General features: G+C 49.6%; 1 protein-coding gene across 1 annotated transcript; it reads right to left on the reverse strand.

The window, feature by feature from the left end:
- Window positions 1-4018: 4018 nt before the first annotated feature.
- On the reverse strand, window positions 4019-6705 carry LOC124688451 (homeobox-leucine zipper protein ROC8-like). Its single transcript, XM_047222130.1, has 7 exons — window positions 6608-6705; window positions 6394-6511; window positions 6052-6240; window positions 5488-5952; window positions 5302-5400; window positions 4446-5210; window positions 4019-4357 (listed from the first exon to the last, which is right to left on the reverse strand). Exons 1-7 carry the CDS (start codon window positions 6703-6705, stop codon window positions 4019-4021), a joined length of 2073 nt encoding a protein of 690 aa, XP_047078086.1.
- Window positions 6706-23616: the final 16911 nt, after the last annotated feature.

The following is a 23616-nucleotide window of genomic DNA, read 5'->3' on the forward strand; positions in this document are numbered from 1 at the left end:
CAAACAAGACAGTAAATAAAGTAAAACTAGTAACTAATTTTTTTTTTGTATTTTTGATATAGAGAACAAACAAAGCAGTAAATAAAATAAAGTAAAGCAAGACAAAAACAAAGTAAGAGATTGGATGTGAGAGACTCCCCTTGCAGCGTGTCTTGATCTCCCCGGCAACGGCGCCAGAAAAAATCCTTGATGCGTACAGTTAACACACGTCCGTTGGGAACCCCAAGAGGAAGGTGTGATGCGTACAACAGAAAGTTTTCCTCAGTATGAAACCAAGGTTATCGAACCAGTAGGAGTCAAGGAACACGTGAAGGTTGTTGGTGACGGAGTGTAGTGCGGCGCAACACCAGGGATTCCGGCGCCAACGTGGAACCTGCAAAACACAATCAAAGTACTTTGCCCCAACATAACAGTGAGGTTATCAATCTCACCGGCTTACTGTAAACAAAGGATTAACCGTATGGTGTGGAAAATGATGTTTGTTTGCGAAGAACAGTAAAGAACAGAGTTTGCAGTAGATTGTATTTCAGATGTAAAAGAATGGACCGGTGTCCACAGTTCACTAGTGGTGTCTCTCCCATAAGATAAATAGCATGTTGGGTGAACAAATTACAGTTGGGCAATTGACAAATAGAGAGGGCATAACAATGCACATACATATCACGATGACTACTATGAGATTTAATCAGGGCATTACGACAAAGTACATAGACCGCTATCCAGCATGCATCTATGCCTAAAACGTCCACCTTCGGGTTAGCATCCGCACCCCTTCCAGTATTAAGTTGCAAACAACAGACAATTGCATTAAGTATGGTGCGTAATGTAATCAACACAAATATCCTTAGACAAAGCATTGATGTTTCATCCCTAGTGGCAACAAGCACATCCACAACCTTAGAACTTTCTACGTCACTCGTCCCGAGATTCAATGGAGGCATGAACCCACTATCGAGCATAAATACTCCCTCTTGGAGTTACAAGTATCAACTTGGCCGAGCCTCTACTAGCAACGGAGAGCATGCAAGAACATAAACAACACATATGATAGATTGATAATCAACTTGACATAGTATTCCATATTCATCGGATCCCAACAAACACAACATGTAGCATTACAAATAGATGATCTTGATCATGATAGGCAGCTCACAAGATCTAACATGATAGCACAATGAGGAGAAGACAACCATCTAGCTACTGCTATGGACCCATAGTCCAGAGGTGAACTACTCACACATCAATCCGGAGGCGATCATGGTGATGAAGAGTCCTCCGGGAGATGATTCCCCTCTCGCGGCGGGTGCCGGAGGCGATCTCCCTGAATCCCCCGAGATGGGATTGGCGACGGTGGCGTCTCTGGAAGGTTTTCCGTATCGTGGCTCTCGGTACAGGGGTTTTCGCGACGAAGGCTTTAAGTAGGCGGAAGGGTAGGGTTGGAGGCGGCGCGGGGGCCCCACACCATAGGCCGGCGCGGGCCCCTGGCTGGCCGCGCCGCCCTATGGTTACGGGCCCTCGTGGCCCCACTTCGTATCCCCTCCGGTCTTCTGGAAGCTTCGTGGAAAAATAAGACCCTGGGCGTTGATTTCGTCCAATTCCGAGAATATTTCCTTTGTAGGATTTCTGAAACCAAAAACAGCAGAAAAAACAGCAATCGGCTCTTCGGCATCTCGTCAATAGGTTAGTGCCGGAAAATGCATAATAATGACATAAAGTGTGTATAAAACATGTGAGTATCATCATAAAAGTAGCATGGAACATAAGAAATTATAGATACGTTTGAGACGTATCAGGCCCCAAGGGTCCCATGCTAACACGTGTGTTATTTTCTCCAAATCTTGCATTTGCTTTCATGTAGTAAAAATGATTGCTTCTTTGTAGCGAAAAACGGTTCGCCTACAAACTAAGGGAAAAAAGGACTGAGCTTGAAGGAGGTCTCATGGCTCGCCAGAGAACTCGTGACAAAAAATAAGTGTGCTACTGTAGCAAAATTGATTTTGTTGGAGACTTCGCCTGCGACCTCGTAGGAGACCTCGCAGCAGAAACATTCTACCTTTGTTGCAAATCCATAGAAAAGAAGTAGCCAAAAAAATATTCCTATGTTTTAAATCCACAGAATGTATGGTACGAAACTGCAAAAATGTTGGTAGCATCGTCGTAGCAAATTTTCCCGTGGGTTGCAAACATGAAAAAAAAACACTACAACATTTTCGTAACAACAATGTAGCAAAAGAGGGTATAAGAAAATTTGTGTTGGGGCAAGAAAAATCATCAAATATGACCCCGCTGGTAGCAACACAAAGCACGGTTGGCAGAACAGCCGCACATCGATTGTAGCATTGTCGCCTACTTATGCCCCCCCCGGCCCCCAACACCACCCACCATCGATTTACCATCGATGTCCTTTTTTGTGTTGTCCACCACTTGTAGCATCCTCTTTTTTAGCTCACAACACCACCACCTACGACTTGCCTAGATGGCAGCGGTAGCGAAGTAGAACCTCGCTGCTCAGTGGCTTAATTTGGAGCATGGACAACACATAAAACATCAAGGAAGCAACACCCATGGCCATGAAGACGCACTTCTACTCATGGGCACATTACCCTAGCCCTGATGGAAGATGGCTTAGACCTTTTCAGGGAGGCCACAAATATTTATTTTAAATACTACGTTGGCTAGGATTCGAACCCATGACTTTGTAGGTCTGATACCGTGTGAAATTGCATGCTCTAGCCAGTTTAACCATAAGACCGATCTGATGGAAACGGGCTAGGCACTATATTTATAGTCAACAACATACTTTCGTGTGAGTGCGCTTCGTGGCCTCCATCTCTGGCGACGGTGGGGCGCCAGGAAGCTTAGTGTTCATGAGGAGGACTAGAGAAGCGCGTGGCCAGAGTATGGTGGCAGAGCACGCTAGGGCATTCGGATGTGGGAGGTCGACCCAATATCCCGACAGGTCGGCACCGGAGCCAAGCCGGAGGGGCATTTTGGTTTGGGTTCGGAAATATGGGGATTTGTGGTGGTCAGAGAGAGAGACGAGACACATGAAGAGAAAAAAGAAGGACGAAGAACTCCCACCATATGTCGGTCCTGCTGGGGACTTGTGTCGCGCTACAAAGGAGGCCGACGCTCTGGTTGTCATCCCGGGGGGATACTATCATTTTCCATAACCAAAGATGCCACACTTAATTTGAAACAGAGTGGGTATCTATCACCACCGTACACATCGCAGGGGAAGGAAGTAAGTAGGTCACATAACTACATAAGCAATGATGAGATAGATCAATTCCACAGGCCAAACAAACGAGCCGAGGAAAGAAAGTGAGTCGCACTCTCGCTACAGCTTTACACAGAAACTTTCTTTGATTCTTGGGGTGAAGGAAATTGAATGTTTCATTAACAAAGTGAAGGCTATTACATTGATGGACAGAAGTCAATACCCGAACCATTCATCCTCTGCTGCAACTACAAGAAGCTAGTGGAGTACTGCCATGGTTGATGGAGGAGGAACAAAAGCAGGAGAAGAAGAAACGAAAATGAAGAAAGTGGCAGCAGCGAGAGGAAACGGGACAAGCATGGTGCGTTCTTGACTCCTTCGGGTTCATGCAAAGCCTCCACTTCGAGACACGTGCACATGCACATTGCATGCAAAGAAAACTCGGTCCGAACGTGACGACCCTGCAAATGAAGCGATCATCATAGACGTAGTATACGTACACCTAAACGAAGGAAGAAGAAGACGGTCGATCTGGTAGGTATGGTAGGCTGCGTGCATGCGTGGGCGCCGGCCGATGGATCCGTCGACCGGACGGCGCGGTGACAGCGGCGGCGGCAGCAGATGAACCCCAACCCAGCGACACTCCTCCATGAATGCATGCACCAGCATTCAAGGTTCCAACCAACCAAAAATACTCGGGCCGGTCGCCATGAATGGACGAGTGAATGAATGTGGAGGAGGGGAATCGAATTGATCGCTCCCCGCTGACGGAGGGCGGGCCGGGCAGGGCGCCATCAATTAATGGCGGCTGCCGCAATTCAAGGCCGCCTTGATCTGCTCCACGGTGGTGCTGATCAGGCTGTTCACAGTCGCCACCGACTCCGCGTTCAGCCGCGACGACGGCAGGCTGCTCACCAGGATCTGGAACGCCACCGTCACCACCGACCCCGCCGACCCGCGGCCGTCGGGCACGATGGTGAACCCCGACGGCAACAGCGGGATCGCCGACGGGTCCTCCCCGCTCATCACCACGTTCGCCGCCGGCAGGTCGATCGGCGCGTACACCACCAGCGACCCCGTCGCGTCCGCGCAGCTCTCCTGCAGGATCAGCATGCTGTTCTGGCTCGCGTTCAGGCCCTGCACATTACACGCGCATTCCATCAAACATGTTCTAACACAACGTACATGCTAGTACGGAACTACGGAAGCCATTGACAATGCTTACTCTGAGCAAAGAGATGGAGTTGCCGGGGTGGGAGCCGTTGGGGATGCGCGACACCTCCTGCACAGGGTTGCCGTGCGAGAGCACGTCCCACTGGGAGCGTGTGTTCTCGTCGCGCACGAACGCGAACACGCGCTCGCACGAGACGGGAAGCCAGATGGAGGTGGCGGCGCTGAGCACCACGCCGCTGGGCTGCCCGGGGTCCGTGCTGCGGTGCACCATGACGCGCACGCCCGCCGCGTCGTCCGACCCGGCTCCCGGCCCCGACAGCGTCGTCCACCGGTGCAGCTGCGACGCGCTCAGGCTCGCGCAGAAGCTGCCCACCATCCGCTGCGACAGCCTCATCATGCTCCTCCTGCCCTCCGCCGTCACCCCGGCCACGGCGATGTCCCGGCCGAGCGGCGGCGCCACGAGGCACGCGTGCCGCTCGCACGCCCTCTGCAGCGCTGCCAGCCACCGGTGCGCCCCGAACGCCGCGCCGCTCGCGACCAGGTCGCGGTAGAGCATGTTAATGGGCACCTTGTCCTCCGTCTCCATGTGTTCGACCCAGGTCACCTTGGAGTATCCGTTCGACATGTCGGCGATGAGGCAGCCGGAGGGGAGACGGCGGGAGCGGGGCGGGGGCGCTCCGTAGCGTGTGTCACGTTGCAGGTCCACGGACACGTCGGCGATCGCCCACAGGCCCTGCTCGATCTGCCGGCAGTAGCGGAGGAAGCAGAGCTCGCGCGTCGGCACCACCGGCGTCATCACGTGCAGTTCCTCGTACATCTGCGCGCGGTACACAAATGTAAGTAAGTAATGCTGCATTGATCAATCGACTGCGCGCCAAAAAGTGATGCGCACGGCGGTTTGGTCTTACCAGCACCAGCGACTCGCTCCGGCCAGCCATGCCGTTCACGAGGACGTCCACCGTGCGCGCCGTGGCCACGATGGTAGGGAAGAACTCCGTCCACTTGCTCTGCAATAACAACAATGTCCATCGTACGTCACGCAATGATAGCCTCGACCAGTCGATGCAACAAAAACGCAAGGACACCTGACTCACCGAGTCCATGAAGACGTCGACGAGGCCGACGGCGCTGGAGAGGACGAGGCAGGAGTCGCGGGAGCCCTCGACGTGCACGTCGGGACCGCGGAACGCGCTGCTCCCGGGCTTGGCGAAGACGCTGTCGTAGGTGTCGACGTTGAGCACCTCCCGGCCGCCGGCCGCCTTGGCCCAGAGGTGCTCGCCGGCCTGTGCGAGCCTGATGAGCTCGTCCATGGCGCGCGTGGCCATCTCGGCCATCATCGGCCGCTCCATCTCGGACACGGGCGCCGGCAGCTGGAACGACGACGAGCCGCCACCGCTGAACGGGTCCAGGTCGAGCGACGGGCCGAGCGCCGACACCGGGCTGCCGAGCCCGCCGACGGAGAGCTCGAGCGAGGACATGGACAGCGGCTGGTGCATGGACGGCATCTGCGTGATGGGCCGCCCCAGGTACTTGGACGTCAGGCTCGACACGCGGTCAAGCTGCAACATCACCATGGATCGACCGTGTCAGTGCTCAGTGCCCATTGCCATCGCGGTACATGCAAGGAATGCGAAATGTGGAAGAGGAATGAAGCTTGCCTCTTCCTTGAGGTGCGCGTTCTCCATCCGGAGCTTGTGCTCGTCGAAGTAGTCGTCGGCGCCGGAGTGCGGGCCGCCGCAGGTGGGACAGATGACGTTCTTGAGTGCCTCGCGCATGGCGATGTTCTCGCAGCGGATCTTGTCGTTCTCGGCGCGGAGGAAGCAGTTGTCGGCGCGCTCGTGCTGCGCCTGCAACCAATCAACCAGTCAAATCAGAAGAGCCGCCGTCGGACTCGCTCGCTCGGCAACTAGCACGAGGAACCACAGCCAAGAAAACGTGAAATAAAAGGATGCATGACGACAGCCATGGATGGCATGGGAAGAAAAGGACGGTATTGGTACCTTCATCTGCGTCCTGCGGTTCTGGAACCAGAACTTGATCTGCCTGGGCTCGAGGGACAGCTCCCGGCTGAGGTGCATCCTCTGGTTCTCGTCCGGGTGCGGGCACTCCTTGAACATCCTGCGGCACATCGACAGGAACCAACATCAGATCAAACATTTGGCGCATTATTCAGAGAGAAGAGAAAAGAAGAGGAGCTGAATTCGTTTGTCTTACGCCTCGAGCTGCTGAATCTGGCGGGGCGTGTGGCGGTGGTAGCGCTTCTTCCGGCGGTGGGCGTCGGAGCCCGGCATGAGGTCGTCACCGAATTCCATGGCCCCCGATCGGCGCCGGACTCAACCTCGGCTTTCGTTTGATTCGAGCGCGTGCAATCCGGCGAAGGAATAGAAGGCTGGTTGCTCCAGTAAGTAAGCGGTGCTACGACCGAGGTCTACCGCTAGGCGGTTCTATATAGGTAGCCTCGCGCGTAGGCTATGGAAGGAAGAAGAGAAGGGAGAAGAGAGGGCAGGGCAGGGCGTGGTAGGAGCAGTAATCTCTCTGGAGTCTGGTCCTGGCGAAGCAGAAGCAGTAAACGTAGATACAGCTGAGGAGCCAGGAGGAACTGAGCGGAGCTACAGGGAAGTTCTGGGATTCAGCAATCAGGCCTCCACCATTGCTGCGCCTGCCTGCCTTCCTTAACTGCCGCTACCTCCCCTCTCTCTCCTCGGAGCTAGGCTAACGCAAGCATGGCATGGGCTGAAACAGGGAGAAATCTATGGCCTCCTCCCTCTTGGATTGCCAAGGTTTTCTCCTCTCTGATCTCTATGGAGATGGAGATGGAGATGGAGATGGAGGAGTATGGTACACTGGAGCACTGTTGGAAGGAGGAGCAATAACCGATGCGAATTAAGAGGCGGAGTATTTAAAAGGGCCCCTCCCGCGCCCTACTCTCTCCCTCGGGTTTGGGTGGGAACAGCTGGAGCCATTTAAGGCCCAAAACGGGTCGGGTCGCACATGTTGACTTTTCCGTCAGCCCGCCCGCCAAACACTCCGGCCTTGCCCACTGTTGCTACACTATGCTTCACTGTACTGTTAGCCTGTAGTACTCCCAATTTTTCAAAAAAAAAAGGCTAGCATCCCTGTACTAGTACAAATTATTAAACACATTTTTCTAAGTCTATTTAGACCATTTTCGGTCATCTTTTCTCACTTCAGTCAGCATACCAGTTTTTGGCTACGAAACGCATGCTCTAAGAGCATCTCCAGTCGCATTCCCCAAACCGTCCCCCAAAGCCACCGGATCGAGCGTTTGGGGACGTGTTTTGTCCGTGTTGTGTTTGAGGGACGTCGCTCCACAGCCGTGTGTCCCCCAAACGCCGCCCCCCAACATTAAACAAGGGTTTTTTAAAACACAATCATTTTTTATTAAATATAGCATACAAATAAATATGTTTGTGGAGATTGTTTTCAAATCAAAATACAACGAACAATAAAACAACAAATAAACATGGCTAGATCAATGTGTCGCGGCATTTCCTTTGATCCTCCACAAATGCTCAACGAGATCAGCTTGAAGTTGCTCGTGAGCATTGCTATCACGGATCTCTACGTGCATGGCGAGGAAATCAGCAAAATATGCAGGCAACTCATGATCAACCTCCGCAAGAGGACCTTCACACTCATAGGGACCAACATGTGACCTGGCATGATTCTTGCGGTCATCCTCGATGATCATGTTGTGCATGATTACACAAGCCTGCATCACCTCCCACATTTGGTCGTGAGACCAGCTTAGAGCAGGGTACCGAACAATTGCAAATTGAGCTTGAAGCACACCAAATGCCCGCTCGACATCCTTCCTGCAAGCCTCCTGTCGTGTAGCAAAGTGGGAATTCTTCTGTCCTGATGGATTTGAGATTGTTTTGACAAAAGTGGCCCATGTTGGATATATACCATCGGCTAGATAATAGCCTTTGGTATATTGGTGGCCATTGATCTCATAGTTGCATGGTGGAGCATGCCCTTCCACTAGTCTGCTGAACACCGGAGACTGCTGCAACACGTTGATGTCATGTGTGATCCGGCCATGCCAAAAAAAGAATGCCAAATCCAGAGGTCATAATCTACCACAGCTTCAAGCACCACACTGCAATATCCATGACGCCCTTTGTATATACCTTGCCAAGCAAACAGACAGTTCTTCCATGACCAGTGCATGCAATCGATGCTTCCAAGCATTCCAGGGAATCCTCTAACAGCATTCAGTCTCTTCCTCAATTGGCCCGCTCAAGTAGTATTTGCCAAACTCTCAAGCGTACCTGGCAAGTCGTCGAGCACCTTGTGTGCGAGGTGGGGCGGATTTGACGCCGCGTTCTAGGACGCGCAGGCGAAGCGGCGGCGGCGGAACGACCGGTGAGAGTGCCAGCCGCGACGATGGTGCGAACTCTCAGAAATCAGTCGTTGAAACGGTCGGCGGCGGAGGGGTGGGAGGCGCGGGAGGGAAGGAGCGACGAGGAAAAAGGCGCGAACCAACGGTTTATGGAAATAGTCGCCGACATGTGGGAGCCTGCCTCACTTTTCGTCGTGCCCGGAGCGTCCCCTGTGGGACGGGGACGGCCTCGGGGCGCCGGACACCGTATCGGGGCGCGCCGGACAAAAAGCGTCTTTGGGGGACGCGGCTGGGAACATTTTTTTGTCCGGCGCGCCCCAAATCCCTTTGGGGGACGTTTTTGGGGACGCGACTGGAGATGCTCTCAAATCTCAATTCCCCTTTGTCTTCTCCCTCCTCGTCGCTTCTTTGAGAGCCTCGTGCCGCCCCCGCTCCCGGCTGATCTTTTCCTCTCATCGACGACACGGAAGAGGAGGTTCGCCTCCTATGAACAATATTAGTAGTAGGGTCAAGATTTGTCTCGGTATAGGTGTTGCCCATGTGGCGTATGGCGTCATGCCGTATGGGAGTTCATCGCTAGAGCCTACAAGTGGCCTCCTGTGGTGGTGGTGATGTTGTTGGTACATGTAGTGCTCATGAGGTTGGAATCGACAGGCGGCGATGAAGCTCCAACCTCCTCTTAGAATTACCTTCCTTTTAGTGGTGATCCAGATATGGCCGAATTGGTTATGCTACCTTCCTCTTCTTTCCATCTAGGTGATGGGAAACGGGGGCGGTGGTCCCTTCCGCTTGGTGTGTTGGAGCTGGCGCTCTACGTGATGGGGATGTGCATGTCTTGTGTGCCCTGGAAGCTGCCACATCGACTTACGGAGCTCCTCCACAACAACCTTGTGAAGTAATTATCCTTGGCTATTGGGCATTCCACGCTCAGTTGCACGCATAGCCCAAGCTATTTCTTCCTCCTGGCCTTGATGTCGTTTCGGAGGATCTTGGAGCTCGGTGCAGGGTACCTCGCTGGTGTCCTCCTATGTGGCTGCATCCCCGACGGCGTTGGTGCCCGAATATTGAGATCGTTTGACTACGGTGGTAAACATGAACGACTCAATTGCTTGTGTGCTTACCTTTTTAGGGTTATTTTTGTAAAATTGGAGGATTGTACTGTATTTCTTTTATCTTTTCTAGGGCCCCGTAATCTTGTATGCATAGCTTGACTAATACTGCTTCCTTCGTCCGGAAATAAGTAACTCGGACTTGTATATCTAGGCGCTTTTTGAGTGTAGATACATATGAATTTATGCAAATTCTACTAATTTATTTCAGGACGCGTTCAAAAAAGAAATTTGGCTTTGTGACGGGCCGGGTCTTTGCAGCGGGATCCGAGGCCGGCTGGAAACCTGGAAGGAAACGAACCGACATTAAATTGTCGCGCTGTCCCAAGTGGTATCGGGATCCAAAACCGAAAGATGGAACTCATCACTTCCTTCTATTCTTCCACTCTCGTCGTCGATCCATATCGATCTCAGCACCAGCAGAGCACGCAGACGTTGCCATTTCCAGTTTCCCACGGATGCAACTCGCACGGTCGCACCCACGTACTTTGAGATCATTTTTCTCCACACCTCTCAGATTCCATATTGTTATGTTTCGCAAAGATCCAGGTGATTCCAAACGTAAGATTCCGTGATCTCAGGGTCGTAGGCCACCATAAACTAATAGTGCACGACGAACCTGTCGAATTGTCAATTGCTTCCGGTCAGCGCACGAGGTGACTAGCTAGGTATATACCCACCTTCAAAAACTGTTTAGTTGTTAATTTCTGGAAGTTACAGCATCTCTAGCCTAAGAACTTTACTGGAGCAAATTATTTTGTTTTGCTTCTCTAACATGCACACGAGCAAAAAATTTAGGAGCCAGCCTCCGCTGCTTTTTTTTTTTACTCGGCCGTGGCCCCATGGAGGAAATAAATACCGCATATGTCCACGTTCAACCCTTCGTCTCTATGCCGCCTATTTCCGCCCTCCGGAAACCACCTATTGCCTTCACCGCGAGCATGTACCCTCCTCCGCCCTCCTCTCCCACTCTGCTTCGCTCGTCGGTGACAATCGTCCGTCGTAATTGTTTCGACCCCATCGTCGATTCATGGTCATTTCCGACTATGGCGAGCTTAGTTTTTTTTTCTAAAATGAAGCCATCAGAGGATGGAGATGTCGTAGATCGACCTATGCGGACGACCAAAGTCTATTTCACGACAAGGCTAGATCGGGCCATGACAAAGACCGACATCCACCAAGACTGTTGTTTCGCGACCTCTACATCGTAGATCGATCACCTCCATGGTCACGTGGTCCAGGGCGGGAAACGTCGTCACCGGATTCACCACTGACGCTGCCGATGACTCGGTAAAGTACCCAAGTTTTGCCCATTTTGGAATTTTCCCCAAATTGGACAATTTGATTTTGAAACTATAGGATACACCGTGCGAGGCATGTGGTGCTTGTGGTTGGCAATCCATGTTGAAGCATGGTGAAGAGGTTAAGATGACTATTTTAGAAGATTTGAACTTCACAATTGACCAAAATAAAAAGGTGGAAGATGAGCTCAAGCTAGCTCATGAGAAGATGAGGAAGGTGGAGAAGTCTTTGAAAAATATATTGAAGAAGCTAAGAAGAAAATAGATGATGAAAAGATGCAATTGGAGTTGCACATTGCCGATATTGTCGATGACTACAAGAACAAGAAGATTGGAAAAAAGATTGAAGATGAAGAGAATATAAAGACATGCCATGGAGAAAGAAATTTATCTCCAATTCGTGTTTGGCGCAATTATAATGTTTGCCGCGATTGTAATTGCAACAATAGGTTTCTTTCATGCTTAAAAATAGTGTTGTACTAGTCGAACTTGTATGCAAAATATTTCAAGAAGATAAATTTTATGGGTTTGGTTGGGATCTATTTTTTCAGCAGAGCAAATATGGAAAGTTAATTGATCGGGATGCATATACTTACTGGCTAATGATTGTCGTAGATTACTCATACTGCAAGTTCACACTTAATTAGTAGCACACTCACTTCAAAAAATTGTGATCATGTTCCTTTGTTCCCCATTTGGGAGGCGTGCTGGATTGACCACTCTTTTGGGAGTGTCCCTTGTGTCCGTGACGTGAAGTACTGAGGGCATCTCCAACCGGGCGACCCAAACGGACGCGCTGGGCCGTCCGTTTTGGGCCGTTTGCGTGCCCGCCCGGACACGCGGACAGCGCCCCGCGTCCGCGTGTCCGTTTGGGTCGCACGCGGCGCCCAACGCGGCGACCCAAAGAGACGCCACGTGGTTCGTCTCCGCTGCGCGGCGCTGCGCCATGGCAGGCCTCGACGGGACAGCCATGGCGGGAGGTGGAACGCGCGGGAAAGATCCCGCGCGCACCAAGGTTCCCGCGCGCGAAAACGCCATTGGCGCGCGCTCGCGCCCAAGTTTCCCGCCGGACCGCCGGCTATAAAGACGGCGGCGGTCTCACCCGCACCGCATCACCGTTCTCTTCCCCTCCACCTTCTCCGGCGCCATGCCGCGCACCCTTCCGTCCACATGGGCCAAGCTCTCCCTCGCCGCCCGGGCCAGGTTCCCGCGGACGGACGAGGAGGAGCGCGCGGACTCGCGGTGGGTCGCCGACGACGAGGCGCTCCGCGTCGCCGCCGAGGCGGCGGCAAAGAAGGCCGGTGACGCGGAGATGGGGGAAGCGGCGGCCGCGGAGGGCCGGCACGAGACCCCGGACGGCCGGTACGCGGCCGTGGAGGAGGGGGCGGACGCCGCGGAGGAGCCCGTCGCCGCGGAGGACCTCGCGCGCGGCGAACATCAACGCCGCCATCGAGGAGCGTCTCGCCGACCTCACGCGCGTGACGAAGGAGCACGAGGGCATCCGGCGGGCCGGCCGCCGCCGCTAGGCGACCTCCTCGGCAAGAAGAACGAGCTGCTCGCTATGCGAGCAGCCCGTGACCTCATCCGAGATGCCGCCGCCCGAGCGGCGCGCCCGGGAGGATGCCGCGCCGGCGGAGCGCGGCCGGCAAGAGCGCATGCGCCGGCGGCGGGGGCAACCACGAGGCCCGAGAAGCCGGCCGCGTCCGCCCGGAGGCGCGCACCGCCGTGGAACGCGCCGCCCTGCAGGAGCTTGAGCTATGCGGGAAGCGGATGGTTCCGCCTCGGGAGGCGGAGCGCGAGCGCGCCCGAGCTGCGCCGGCGGAAAGGAGGAGGATGATGCCCTCCGTCCAAGCTGCCGAGGCCCGCGAAGCCGCCCGCGCCGCCGCCGACGCCCGCGCCGCCGCCGACGCGCCACCCAGCCCGTAGAAAGCCGGAGTGGAATCCTCACGCGCACGGGCCGCCCGCGTCGAGTGAAATCCACGGCCCCGACGGCGAGCCGGCGAGGAGTCGCGGCGAGGCCGCCGGCCCCGTACGTATAGGATAGAAGTAGTAGCTAAAAAAAAAATGTAATGAGTTCTCTATTTAATGAAATATATTACTTATGCCTATGACACGCGGGCCGGGGCGGACAGCGGGCGGACGCGAGCGACCAGCCTTTCGCGTCCGCGGCCACGCAAACCCGGCCAAGATTTGGGCCGGGTTTGCGTCGTCCCGGACGCCGCGGGCATCCGTTTTAGGGATGGGTCCGCGCGCTGGGCCGGGTTTTTGTCCGGCTGGACCCATCCGGACGCGCGGGCGCGGGATGGGTCGCCCGGTTGGAGATGCCCTGACGACGTGAAACTGCGATGTGATGTGTAATTGTGCATTGACTTTCGTACTCACACAAATAGTTGCTACTAGTACGGCGCCATGACTAGATCCTGTCACTTGGACAAATAAAAGGTTAGTACGCATTGAATTATTTGAATGCATTTGTTTTCTGGGAGAATGAACTTTTCATCTCCAAGCTACACAACTACACAGCTAATATTAGACCGAGGTCTAAGAGCATCATCGCGTCCTTTAAACCGCGTCCGAAATAGCGCTGCATTGAGCGTTTGGAGATGTCGCCGCGAGTTACCCCTTTTGGGATATGCTTGTTTACAATCGCCTCCCACAAACGTCCCCCCCCCCCCCCCCACACCCCGACCCCCACACACACAAAATTAGGGTTTAGGGTATTAGAAGATATAACGAATTTTAAACATTCCATACAAATAAATATGTTTACCAATAATGTTTCCACATTAAACGTTAATCAACAACAAATCAAACAAATAGAAGTTGAGCTAGATCAATGCGCCGGCGCAGTTGATGTCTGTCCTTTGAGGCTCCATAGATGCTCCACGAGATCATGTTGCAGTTGAGCGTGAACAGTGGTATCACGGAATTTCTGCATGCATGCCGAGGAAATCAGCAAACTTGGCACCTCTTGATCAACCTCTGCAAAGAGGGTCCTAACACTCGTAGGAACCAACATGCTCGGCTCGAGTCTTGCGGTCATTCTCGATGATCATGTTGTGCATGATCACACAAGTTTGCATCCTGACCTCCCACATATATTCCTGAGACCAAGCAAGGGAAGGATACCGAACAATAACAAATGAAAACTGAAGCACACCAAAAGACCGCTCGACATTCTTTCGGTAGCTCTCTTGGCGCTAAGCAAAGTGGCAATTCTTCTAACCTGTTGACAGGAAGATTGTTTTGACAAATGTCGCCCATGTTGGCCATTGGCTAGACAGTATCCTTTCGTATATTAGTGGTCATTGATCTTGTAGTTGCATGATGGAGCATGATCTTCTACAAGTTTAGGAAACACCGAAGGCCGCTGCAGCACATTGATGCCATTGTGTGATCACGCCATGCAAAACGAAGAATGCCAAATCCAGAGGTCATAATCTGCCACAGCTTCAAGCACCACACTACAATATCCGTGACACCCTTTGTACAAAGAAGCAAACAGATAGTTCTTCTGTGACCAACGCATACAATCGATGCTTCCAAGCATCACAGAGAATCCCCTCGGTGCATTTTATGCCATGATTCTAACAGTCTCTACTTCAGTTGGCCCCCTCCAAAATAGTACTTGTAAAACTTTCCCACCACGGCTCGACAGAATTTGCACATGAAGTCAATGGTAGTGGATATGCTTATGTAACGGTGCTCGTCATGTGCATCGGCAAGTGCTCCATAAGAAAGCATTCTCATGGCGGCGGTGCATTTCTAGATCGACGAGAAGCCAGCCGTGCCAACGGCGTTGTGCTTCAGCCTGAAGTAGGGGTGGAACTCTGATACGTCTCAATAAATCTTAGTCAACCATAGATCAACTTATGATACTATCATGACACCGACTTAGAGCCATATTTTGAATTCTTTACTTGGAATCAAGCACCCAACATTTTGATCATTCATTACTTAACACATAAGCTAGAGCATGTCTAATATTGAGTTCCACATAAAAACTCCATCTTCATTTTTTCTTCTTAATCATATCACATATATCTTCAAATCGATGATCTCGATGACAATACTCAAGGTATATATATCTTTATCTTCATGGCATCCATACTTGAATCCAACATATGGAATACAAGTATAACCTATGGAATATTATTTCATATAAACTCAATGAAAACATTAGTCCACAGAGGTTGTCATTAATTACCAAAACCACACATAGGGGCAATGTACCCTTACACCATTTCTCTCTCATTTCAAATCCAATGACCAACATTCACACTGCATGCCCCTGAGCTTGACTCCATTCACCTGACAGTCTCGTCTCCCTCCGCCGCCCCCTCCTCTCGAGCACCAACACCGACCCTACTCCTCCATCCTCTCCCTAAGTCCCCGAGCCTCTCTACTCATTCCTATGTTCCCTAAGATTGAGGCCGACAGGGGGCGGCTGAGGATGATGGCGACACGGGCTGAGGACGACTTCGGTCACATGCTTGAGTATGCCGATGATAACGGGCCTTGGACGTCAGGACCTCGAACAATGATGGCCTCCGGCTACATGGGCCTCGGAGAATGCGGGCCTCCAATGATGCATGCCTCGGACAACAGGGGCGACCGCCTCCTCCATAGCAGCGACATGGCCGTGGCTCCAACAACGGTACCATTATTTTAATCTACTCAATTCAATTTGCGGAGTGTAGCACCATGCAAGGCCAAAGCAATATGACCTACACGTGGCCCACCGGTTCCATCACTGGTCATCAAGTCCTTTTTTTCCGATAGATCCATAAAACACTTTGTTGAGATCCGAACTAAATACACTCGGCAATGCCTCTTTGCTGATAGGACCTTTATTGTGTCGTTCCCGTCGTTTTGGATCATTGCCAAGTATTTTGCCCCTCGGTAAAAATATGATTTCCTGTAGTGACTCGTATATGTAACCACTGAACTCATGACTCATCACCAAGGTTGGAAAATGCCCTAGGTGTAAGCGAGGCTGTTGGCATTCGCCTAGTGCCTAGGGATGCTTAAGCGCCCTAGACGCAGCCTAGACGTGCATAGGTTATGCCATAAAGTGTGTATATGGATCATTATATGTGAATAAATATTATTTTAGAGCATGTAAATATGTAAATTTCTAATAACTACCTTTAGAATAATGTCCATCTAGCTTGTTAATGAAGTATGGCATGATTTTTTTTTATTGAGGAAGACAATTTTTTGGTGCCTAGCCTAGACTTTCACGTATGTCCTAGGTGAGACATTTGTCCATCGCCTAGTGCTTAAATGTTGCCTAGGCGCCGCGTTATCCAACAGTGCTCATCACGGAATAAGTTCAATTTCCCTGAATTATGTCTCTCATACAAAAAGAAGATTGGAATATAGTGAGGAAGAACTGTAATCTAACATCAGTTGACTTACAGATTCATGTTTAATTACAGAAAAAAGAACCATATTACTCTGCTGAATTAAACAATTAAGGATTGAATGAATCGCTGGTTGATTGTGATGGCCTCTGATGTGGTGGTACTCCTACAGCTATTCCAGGTTTCCATTTACTCCAATTCATTGCTGGCACACCTTCATTATTTCCCTTAAATGTTGATATCCTGTGCACGTCAATTGAATTGAATTCATTTGGCCGAGTTCCGGGTGGATGGACGTCTTTATCATCGTGGAGTAATAAGCTCTTCCTGCGACTGCAACCATATCGTGGAGTACTAGTCTGCAGCTGATGATGAATATATATTGGCATCTTACACTTGAAAGAGACGATATAAAGTTCACTCCCTGTTTTTAGCCGGAAAGTGGTGAGAGGATATAGTTAGTCTAATTTTCGACCTAGCTCCACCTCCACAGCATGCAACGCCTGCATTCGTTACCAGTCCTTGATTGTGTCCTTGTCACATGGATTGAAAGGTGCATATTTGTAGCAAGTGGTATACCTTAACTGAACTTACATTAAAGTGTGATGTAAGATTGGCCACGATCATGGCGATGTTTACCTGTGTAGCCATCACAGATCGGGGCATTTTGAGGTTGGTTCTTCGGAGCTTCGTATTTGCACGACGGGACGGGTGCGGCGGTAGGTTGAGGAGACAGCGAAGTCAGTGTTCTTACCATTTCCAGCCGCCCATCCCCTGCCCGGCCGGCTGTCCCCTCCAGCAGCTTGACGAGACAGGGGAGGAACGTTCACGAGGACACGTGACATCTCCAATACGTCACAACTGAAAAGAAATGTCGAGATTAGCAGTTCTGTCTGTCAAAGATGAGGGTCATGTTGGGTAATTAAGGTGAGGGTCAAAGGTAGAAGAAGGAGTCTACCACTGACCCAAGGCTGACTCCCGGTTCCCTTGGTGGCCGCACTAAATTTCAGAGCTCCGGATGAAATACGCCCGAGCAACCAGCGCAGCGAAGCGTAAAGAAACGAATTTATGAACCTGTACTCAGACGTGTGGTACGCGCCACATAATTACGGTGGACGGAATGGCTCCTGGTCCTCGCCGTCGGCGATGCTCCGGCTCCGTCTTACGCGTGCGCGCGGCTGGCCGGGCAACCGGCGGGCAGCTACATTGTAGCGCCGGAAGAACTCAGGGAGCTGCCACGTGATACTTGAACAGAGGAGTGGAAGTTTTTGCACCTGGAAGCATATGCTTCTAGGTTTTAAAATGTATTATAAAATGTTAAGAAATTATGATAAAAATGTCGCGCAGATATCTTGATATCCTATGTGTTCGCAAAATTGTTTCATAAAAAACAGACATTTTTTTGTATCAAATGTACAAAAAAAGCAAATTTGGTGCTAAATATGTGCTCTCACAAGACATTTCCTTATTTCTTTTATTCAGCGGCGAATCTAGGATTTTACGTTAGGTGGGGCAACTAGCTAGGCATAATTTGTTTCTCAATACAACATACATAATATGCCAATATACATGCATAAAATTCAACAATTCCGAATGCAAAAAATTAAACTAATCAAATTTTTGCTTATTACGTTGAATAAATTTCTATGTTCAATGATCAATAATAAATCGATACCACAATTCTGCAATGAGAAAACTATATAATAAAGAACAACTATGGAAGAAAACAATATCTGGATGTAGCACCTCACCTGTTTAAAGAGAAGTCTGAAAGTTACGATGAAACCTTAAACCCTGAACCTATATATAGGTCACTGCAGTCTGCGTTTGTCGTGACCACGCAATTAGCTAGATAAAAAAGCAAGGACCCCCTCTGCGAAAATGTGACGATAGAGATACTATTTCAGCTTCACAACCCATCTTGACCGAGTCCAGTCCGCAACTCTCTCTCGAGGCCTGCAACGCACGCCCAGACACCAGCACAACCTGTAATTTCCCCCACATCCCTCCCGCACCCACTCCTCCTCTGCCCCCCTGGCCTCCAGACACCACCGTCCCTCCCTGTGCCCGTTGGGCGGCCGTGACCCCCGCATTGGCCGCCTCTCCCCTGGTGCACGGCCACTCCCTGGACGCCCTTTGCCCCGCGCGGGCCGCCGCCTCTCCCTGGATGCCCCTTGCCCCGGGCGGACCACCGCCTCTCGCTAGATGCTTGCCGGCGACCCAACGGGCGGGAACCGGACCTCCTCGACACAGCCGACCGCCCACTGTTGTGCAGTACCTCCAATGGCCGCCGCCCCTCCTAGTTCACCGCCGGCAGAAGAAATGGTACGGACGCAATTGCTTTTGTCTTTCTTTGTTTGTTGAGGGCCGTTTTTTTTTACAAAAAAGCAGAACGAATTTGTGAAACTGCTATGATGCATACTCACCTTACCACGAATGGTACCAAACAACATCTCATATGAGCATAGCTATGTACATACATGGATACAAACATGTAATGTGTCTCAACTCAACTTAGCTAGGATCACCATATACGATAAAAGAGAGACATTCTGAGTGGCTCCGGGCTACCAATCGCACCCCAAGGAGATCGTGGCGTGCGACGCTGATCCTTCTCATTTCAACGAGATCTGCCATCGCTGATCGTATTCTCGTTGCATGGTCTGCGCCTAAAACTTTTTTCTCAGATCTATCTAATGTATATGAGCTAGTGGGCTGATTTCTTAGGGTGGGGCACATCTCACCCATACACCCTGTTGGCTCCACCCCTACTTTTATATAGGACATAACAATATCTGTTTTTCGTGAAACTTGGCATGTACATATAGAATATCAATATATACACACTACTAGGAAAATGCTTATAGATAGAAATAGATTCTATGACGTATTGTGCTCCACAAAAATATTTCGGTGGCGCATAAAAAAATATGCGTAATAGAATTGAGGCTTTCTATGGAGCATATTGATATATGCGCCACAGAAATACACTATGTGGCGCATATTGATATGCGACACAGAAATATACATTTTTGTGGCGCATATTCATATATGCGCCACAATTTTTTTTGTTTGAAATTCTAAATTCTAGATTTTTTAAAATTTAATATTTTTATGATATTTTATAATTTTTAAAATATTTTCTAAATTTTGAGCTTGTAGGATTTTTTTTATTTTTGTATTAGTTTTTAAAAATTCAAAATTTTTTTTTGAATCGCTTGGATATTTTGTAATTTCTACATTATTTTGAATTTTGAATTTTTAGATTTTTTAGATTTTTTTAGATTTGTTTCTAATTTTTGAAATTTAAGATTTTTATATTTTTAAATAGTATTTATTTTTAAAAAATATTTTTTGAATTTTTAAAATCATTTCATTTTTATTTTTTTTACATTATTTTGGATGTTTTGAATTTATTTTTGAAATTCTTGTCTTAAGAGGGTTGATATGATAATAATATTAATAAGTACTATATTAGCATAAGGGTAGCTCAATTAAATAGAATTTATAAGTTAAGCGAGCTTAGGTTGGAACAATTTAAGGATGGGTAACCTAGCGGGAAGTTGTCATTCCAATATGATTTGAGATAAATTTGCAGTAACAAAATTCAAATATTTAGTTTTTTCCAAATTATTTCATTTTTTCAAAAAAAATTTGATTTTTTGATTTTTTAAATTTTTTGAAAATTATGTGGATCATATCATGGATAATTTTGTGGCGCATGTAGATATGTGCCACAGAAATAAAATTTAGTGGCGTGCACCACAAAAAGTAAAAAACGTGCACCACATATATGTAGTTTCCTACTAATGACATGCAAAAAAAGATTTGGATTTTTTGTAAAATATTTTTCGGTGATATAGAAGCATATGAAACCAAGATCAAAAATGCATTTCCGACCTTACCGTTTGTTAGCTTGTTCATTGTAATTAATGATTCACCTTAGCGAGAAGGATATTTCTGGAATGTTAGCATGAGAAATTCAGTCAATAATAAGAAGATGCTCCAAGATCCTCGAGGAACTGCCGGTTAACTTGATGAAAACCCAGCGAAAACTCTAAAACTAGTGGCAAGGCATACCTAAAACACCATAGGATATACAAGACGTTGGTAAGCCATACCACACGACACCCACGGTCGGGAACCCAAGAAACTTTGCTCAAAGTGTGCGCCGAAAACCACCGCATCAACCTGATTTGTCATGAGCATTTTCCGCCATCGTTCTTCAAGTTATATTGTCATCCCCTCCCCCGATCCGTGCGTCCACGCCAGGCTGCACCAGGTGGCCGCCTCCTCATCACCTCTCGTCCACCACCCCACACACCCATCCTCTCGCAGCCGCCACGACTATCATTGGGCAAAGCCCTGGAAGCACGACGGTGGCGAATCTTCCTCGACCAAGGTCGGAAACACGACGGCAACAACTGTGTGTTTCTTTTTCGATGGCGGTGCTGCGGGTTGGCTGGGGCCATAGCATCTCAGTGAGCTGCGGTGGTGGGTGGCGCGGGTGGCCAGTAGCTGGTGGCAGTGCAGGCGGGTGAAAGAGCAAAATCTTTATCTCATGTTTTGTGTGTTTAGTAACAACACTAGAATGAATTTCACCGTGTGCATAGTTTATTTTTGATAAATTTGCAGGTGCATGGCGGTCTCGCTGAACGCATCAGGATCGGAAGACTCAAGCATAGCTTACTTGTGTGTGTGTCGCGATGTGACGTGATTGGAGAGGGAAAAAGGAAAAAAACAGTTTCTGCCTGACCGGTACTACCGGTACCAAGAGCGGTAGTACCGCTAGCCTATTGGTACCGGTCAGTGGTACCGCTCTGGAATTTGCACTAAGAAACGCTCACAATACGTGTTACGGTACCTCGACCGGAAGTACTGCTCCCGAGCGGTAGTTCCGTCAAGGTACCGCTTTGGTACCGTAAACAAGAAATACGGAACTACCGACCTGGTACCGCTTTGGTACCGTAAACAAGAAATACGGAACTACTGACCTGGTACCGCTCTGGTACCGGGAGGGAGTCCGGGGCTTGTATAGGCCATGTCGGTACCTCAGCGGTACCGGCAGCGGTAATACCGCTTCGAGCCCACGTGGCAGATTTGTGAGCGAATTTTGAATCCAGAGCGGTACTACCGCTTCCACAAGCGGTAGTACCGGTCGTGCGGGAACATCACATAACGGTTGGATTTGAAGAGACCTATAAAAGGGCCCCTTCTTCCCCAACTCGTTTCAACTCTTCTCTCTCTCTCTCTCTCCTCCATTGTTGTTGAGCTCAAAACCTTGAGAATTTCCCTCCCTACCCAACCAATCTTGCCCAAACTTTGAGGAGTGGTGGAGGAGACCCCGATCTATAGTTCTACCAAGAGAGATTTCACTAATATCACCTAGTAGTTAGTAGATCTTGGAGTTAGGGTTCCTATGGTGGGACCTTGGAAGAAGTGCTCATATGGAGGCTAGCTTGGAGTTGCGCTAGCTCCATAGGGTGTTGGGAGCCTCCGGTGTTTGTGGAGCTCGCCCCAACCTTTTGAACGAACCGCCGCCTCGACCGGCTACTTAGTGGAAAAGGGGAAGCTTCTTCGTGGGGCTTTCTCGAGGAACAAGGTGAGGCATGTGTGGCCGTCGAGTCTTCGTGGTTCGCACCTCCTCAACGCAGACGTACTCCCTTTTGTGGGAGGAACTGCAGGAAACAAACCTCGCCTCGTCTCCACTACCCCGGTTGTCCTGCTCCCTCTCTCTTATTATCTTGTTCGGTTCCTTTACTCGTTGCATCGCTAGGATCATACTAGGAATACCCCTATCATTAAAGTTGCCACCTTTACTTCCGCATCGCGCCTAAAAATTGAAAAAGCTATAAAAATTGTGTAGCGACCATTCACCCCCCTCTTGTTCGCTAACGATCCATTCAATTGGTACCATGATGTCTACAGGAGCTTCTATTCTTGTAGACAGTGTTGGGCCTCCAAGAGCAGAGGTTTGTAGAACAGCAGCAAGTTTCCCTTAAGTGGATCACCCAAGGTTTATCGAACTCAGGGAGGAAGAGGTCAAAGATATCCCTCTCATGCAACCACTGCAACCACAAAGCAAGAAGTCTCTTGTGTCCCCAACACACCTAATAGGTGCACTAGTTCGGCAAAGAGATAGTGAAATACAGGTGGTATAAATAAGTATGAGCAGTGGCAACGGCACTCGGAAAAGTGCTTTGCCCGGGACGAGTAAACAAGCGAGTAGTAATGCAGCGAGTAGTAACGCAAGTAAAACGAGTAAACAAGCAGCGATAGCGATATTTAGGAACAAGGCCTAGGGATTAGACTTTCACTAGTGGACACTCTCAACTTTGATCACATAACGAGAATAGATAAATGCATACTCTACACTCTCTTGTTGGATGATGAACACCACTAATTGCGTAGGATTACACGAACCCTCAATGCCGGAGTTAACAAGCTCCACAATATTCAGTGTTCATATTTAAATAACCTTAGAGTGCATGATAGATCAACACAACTAAACCAAGTACTAACATAGCATGCACACTGTCACCTTCACACTATGTAGGAGGAATAGATCACATCAATACCATCATAGCAATAGTTAACTTCATAATCTACAAGAGATCACAATCATAGCCTACGCCAAGTACTAACACGGATGCACACACTGTCACTATTACACCATGCAGGAGGAATAAACTACTTTAATAACATCACTAGAGTAGCACATGGATAAATTGTGATACAAAACACATTGCAATCATAAAGGGATATAAATAAGCACCTCACTATGCCATTCGTAACAGCGAATAAGTATTCTGTGAAATATAGCCTAAGAGACCCACACGGTGCACACACTGTCACCTTTACACACGTGGGACAAGGAGTATCAGGAGATCACATAAGTAAAACCCACTTGACTAGCATAATGACATCTAGATTACAAGCATCATCATATGAATCTCAATCATGTAAGGCAGCTCATGAGATTATTGTATTGAAGTACATAGGAGAGAGATGAACCACATAGCTACCGGTACAGCCCCGAGCCTCGATGGAGAACTACTCCCTCCTCATGGGAGACGAGCAG

Source organism: Lolium rigidum, chromosome 2 (genome assembly GCF_022539505.1).
Source record: "Lolium rigidum isolate FL_2022 chromosome 2, APGP_CSIRO_Lrig_0.1, whole genome shotgun sequence".
NCBI lineage: Eukaryota > Viridiplantae > Streptophyta > Magnoliopsida > Poales > Poaceae > Lolium > Lolium rigidum.

Coding starts and splice junctions, on each gene's coding strand:
- LOC124688451 (XM_047222130.1), bottom strand. CDS start 6,705: ATGGAATTCGGTGACGACCTCATGCCGGGCTCCGACGCCCACCGCCGG. Junction 6,512..6,607: donor CAGATTCAGCAGCTCGAGGC/GTAAGACAAACG, acceptor GATGTGCCGCAG/GATGTTCAAGGAGTGCCCGC. Junction 5,953..6,051: donor ACGCGCACCTCAAGGAAGAG/GCAAGCTTCATT, acceptor GTGATGTTGCAG/CTTGACCGCGTGTCGAGCCT.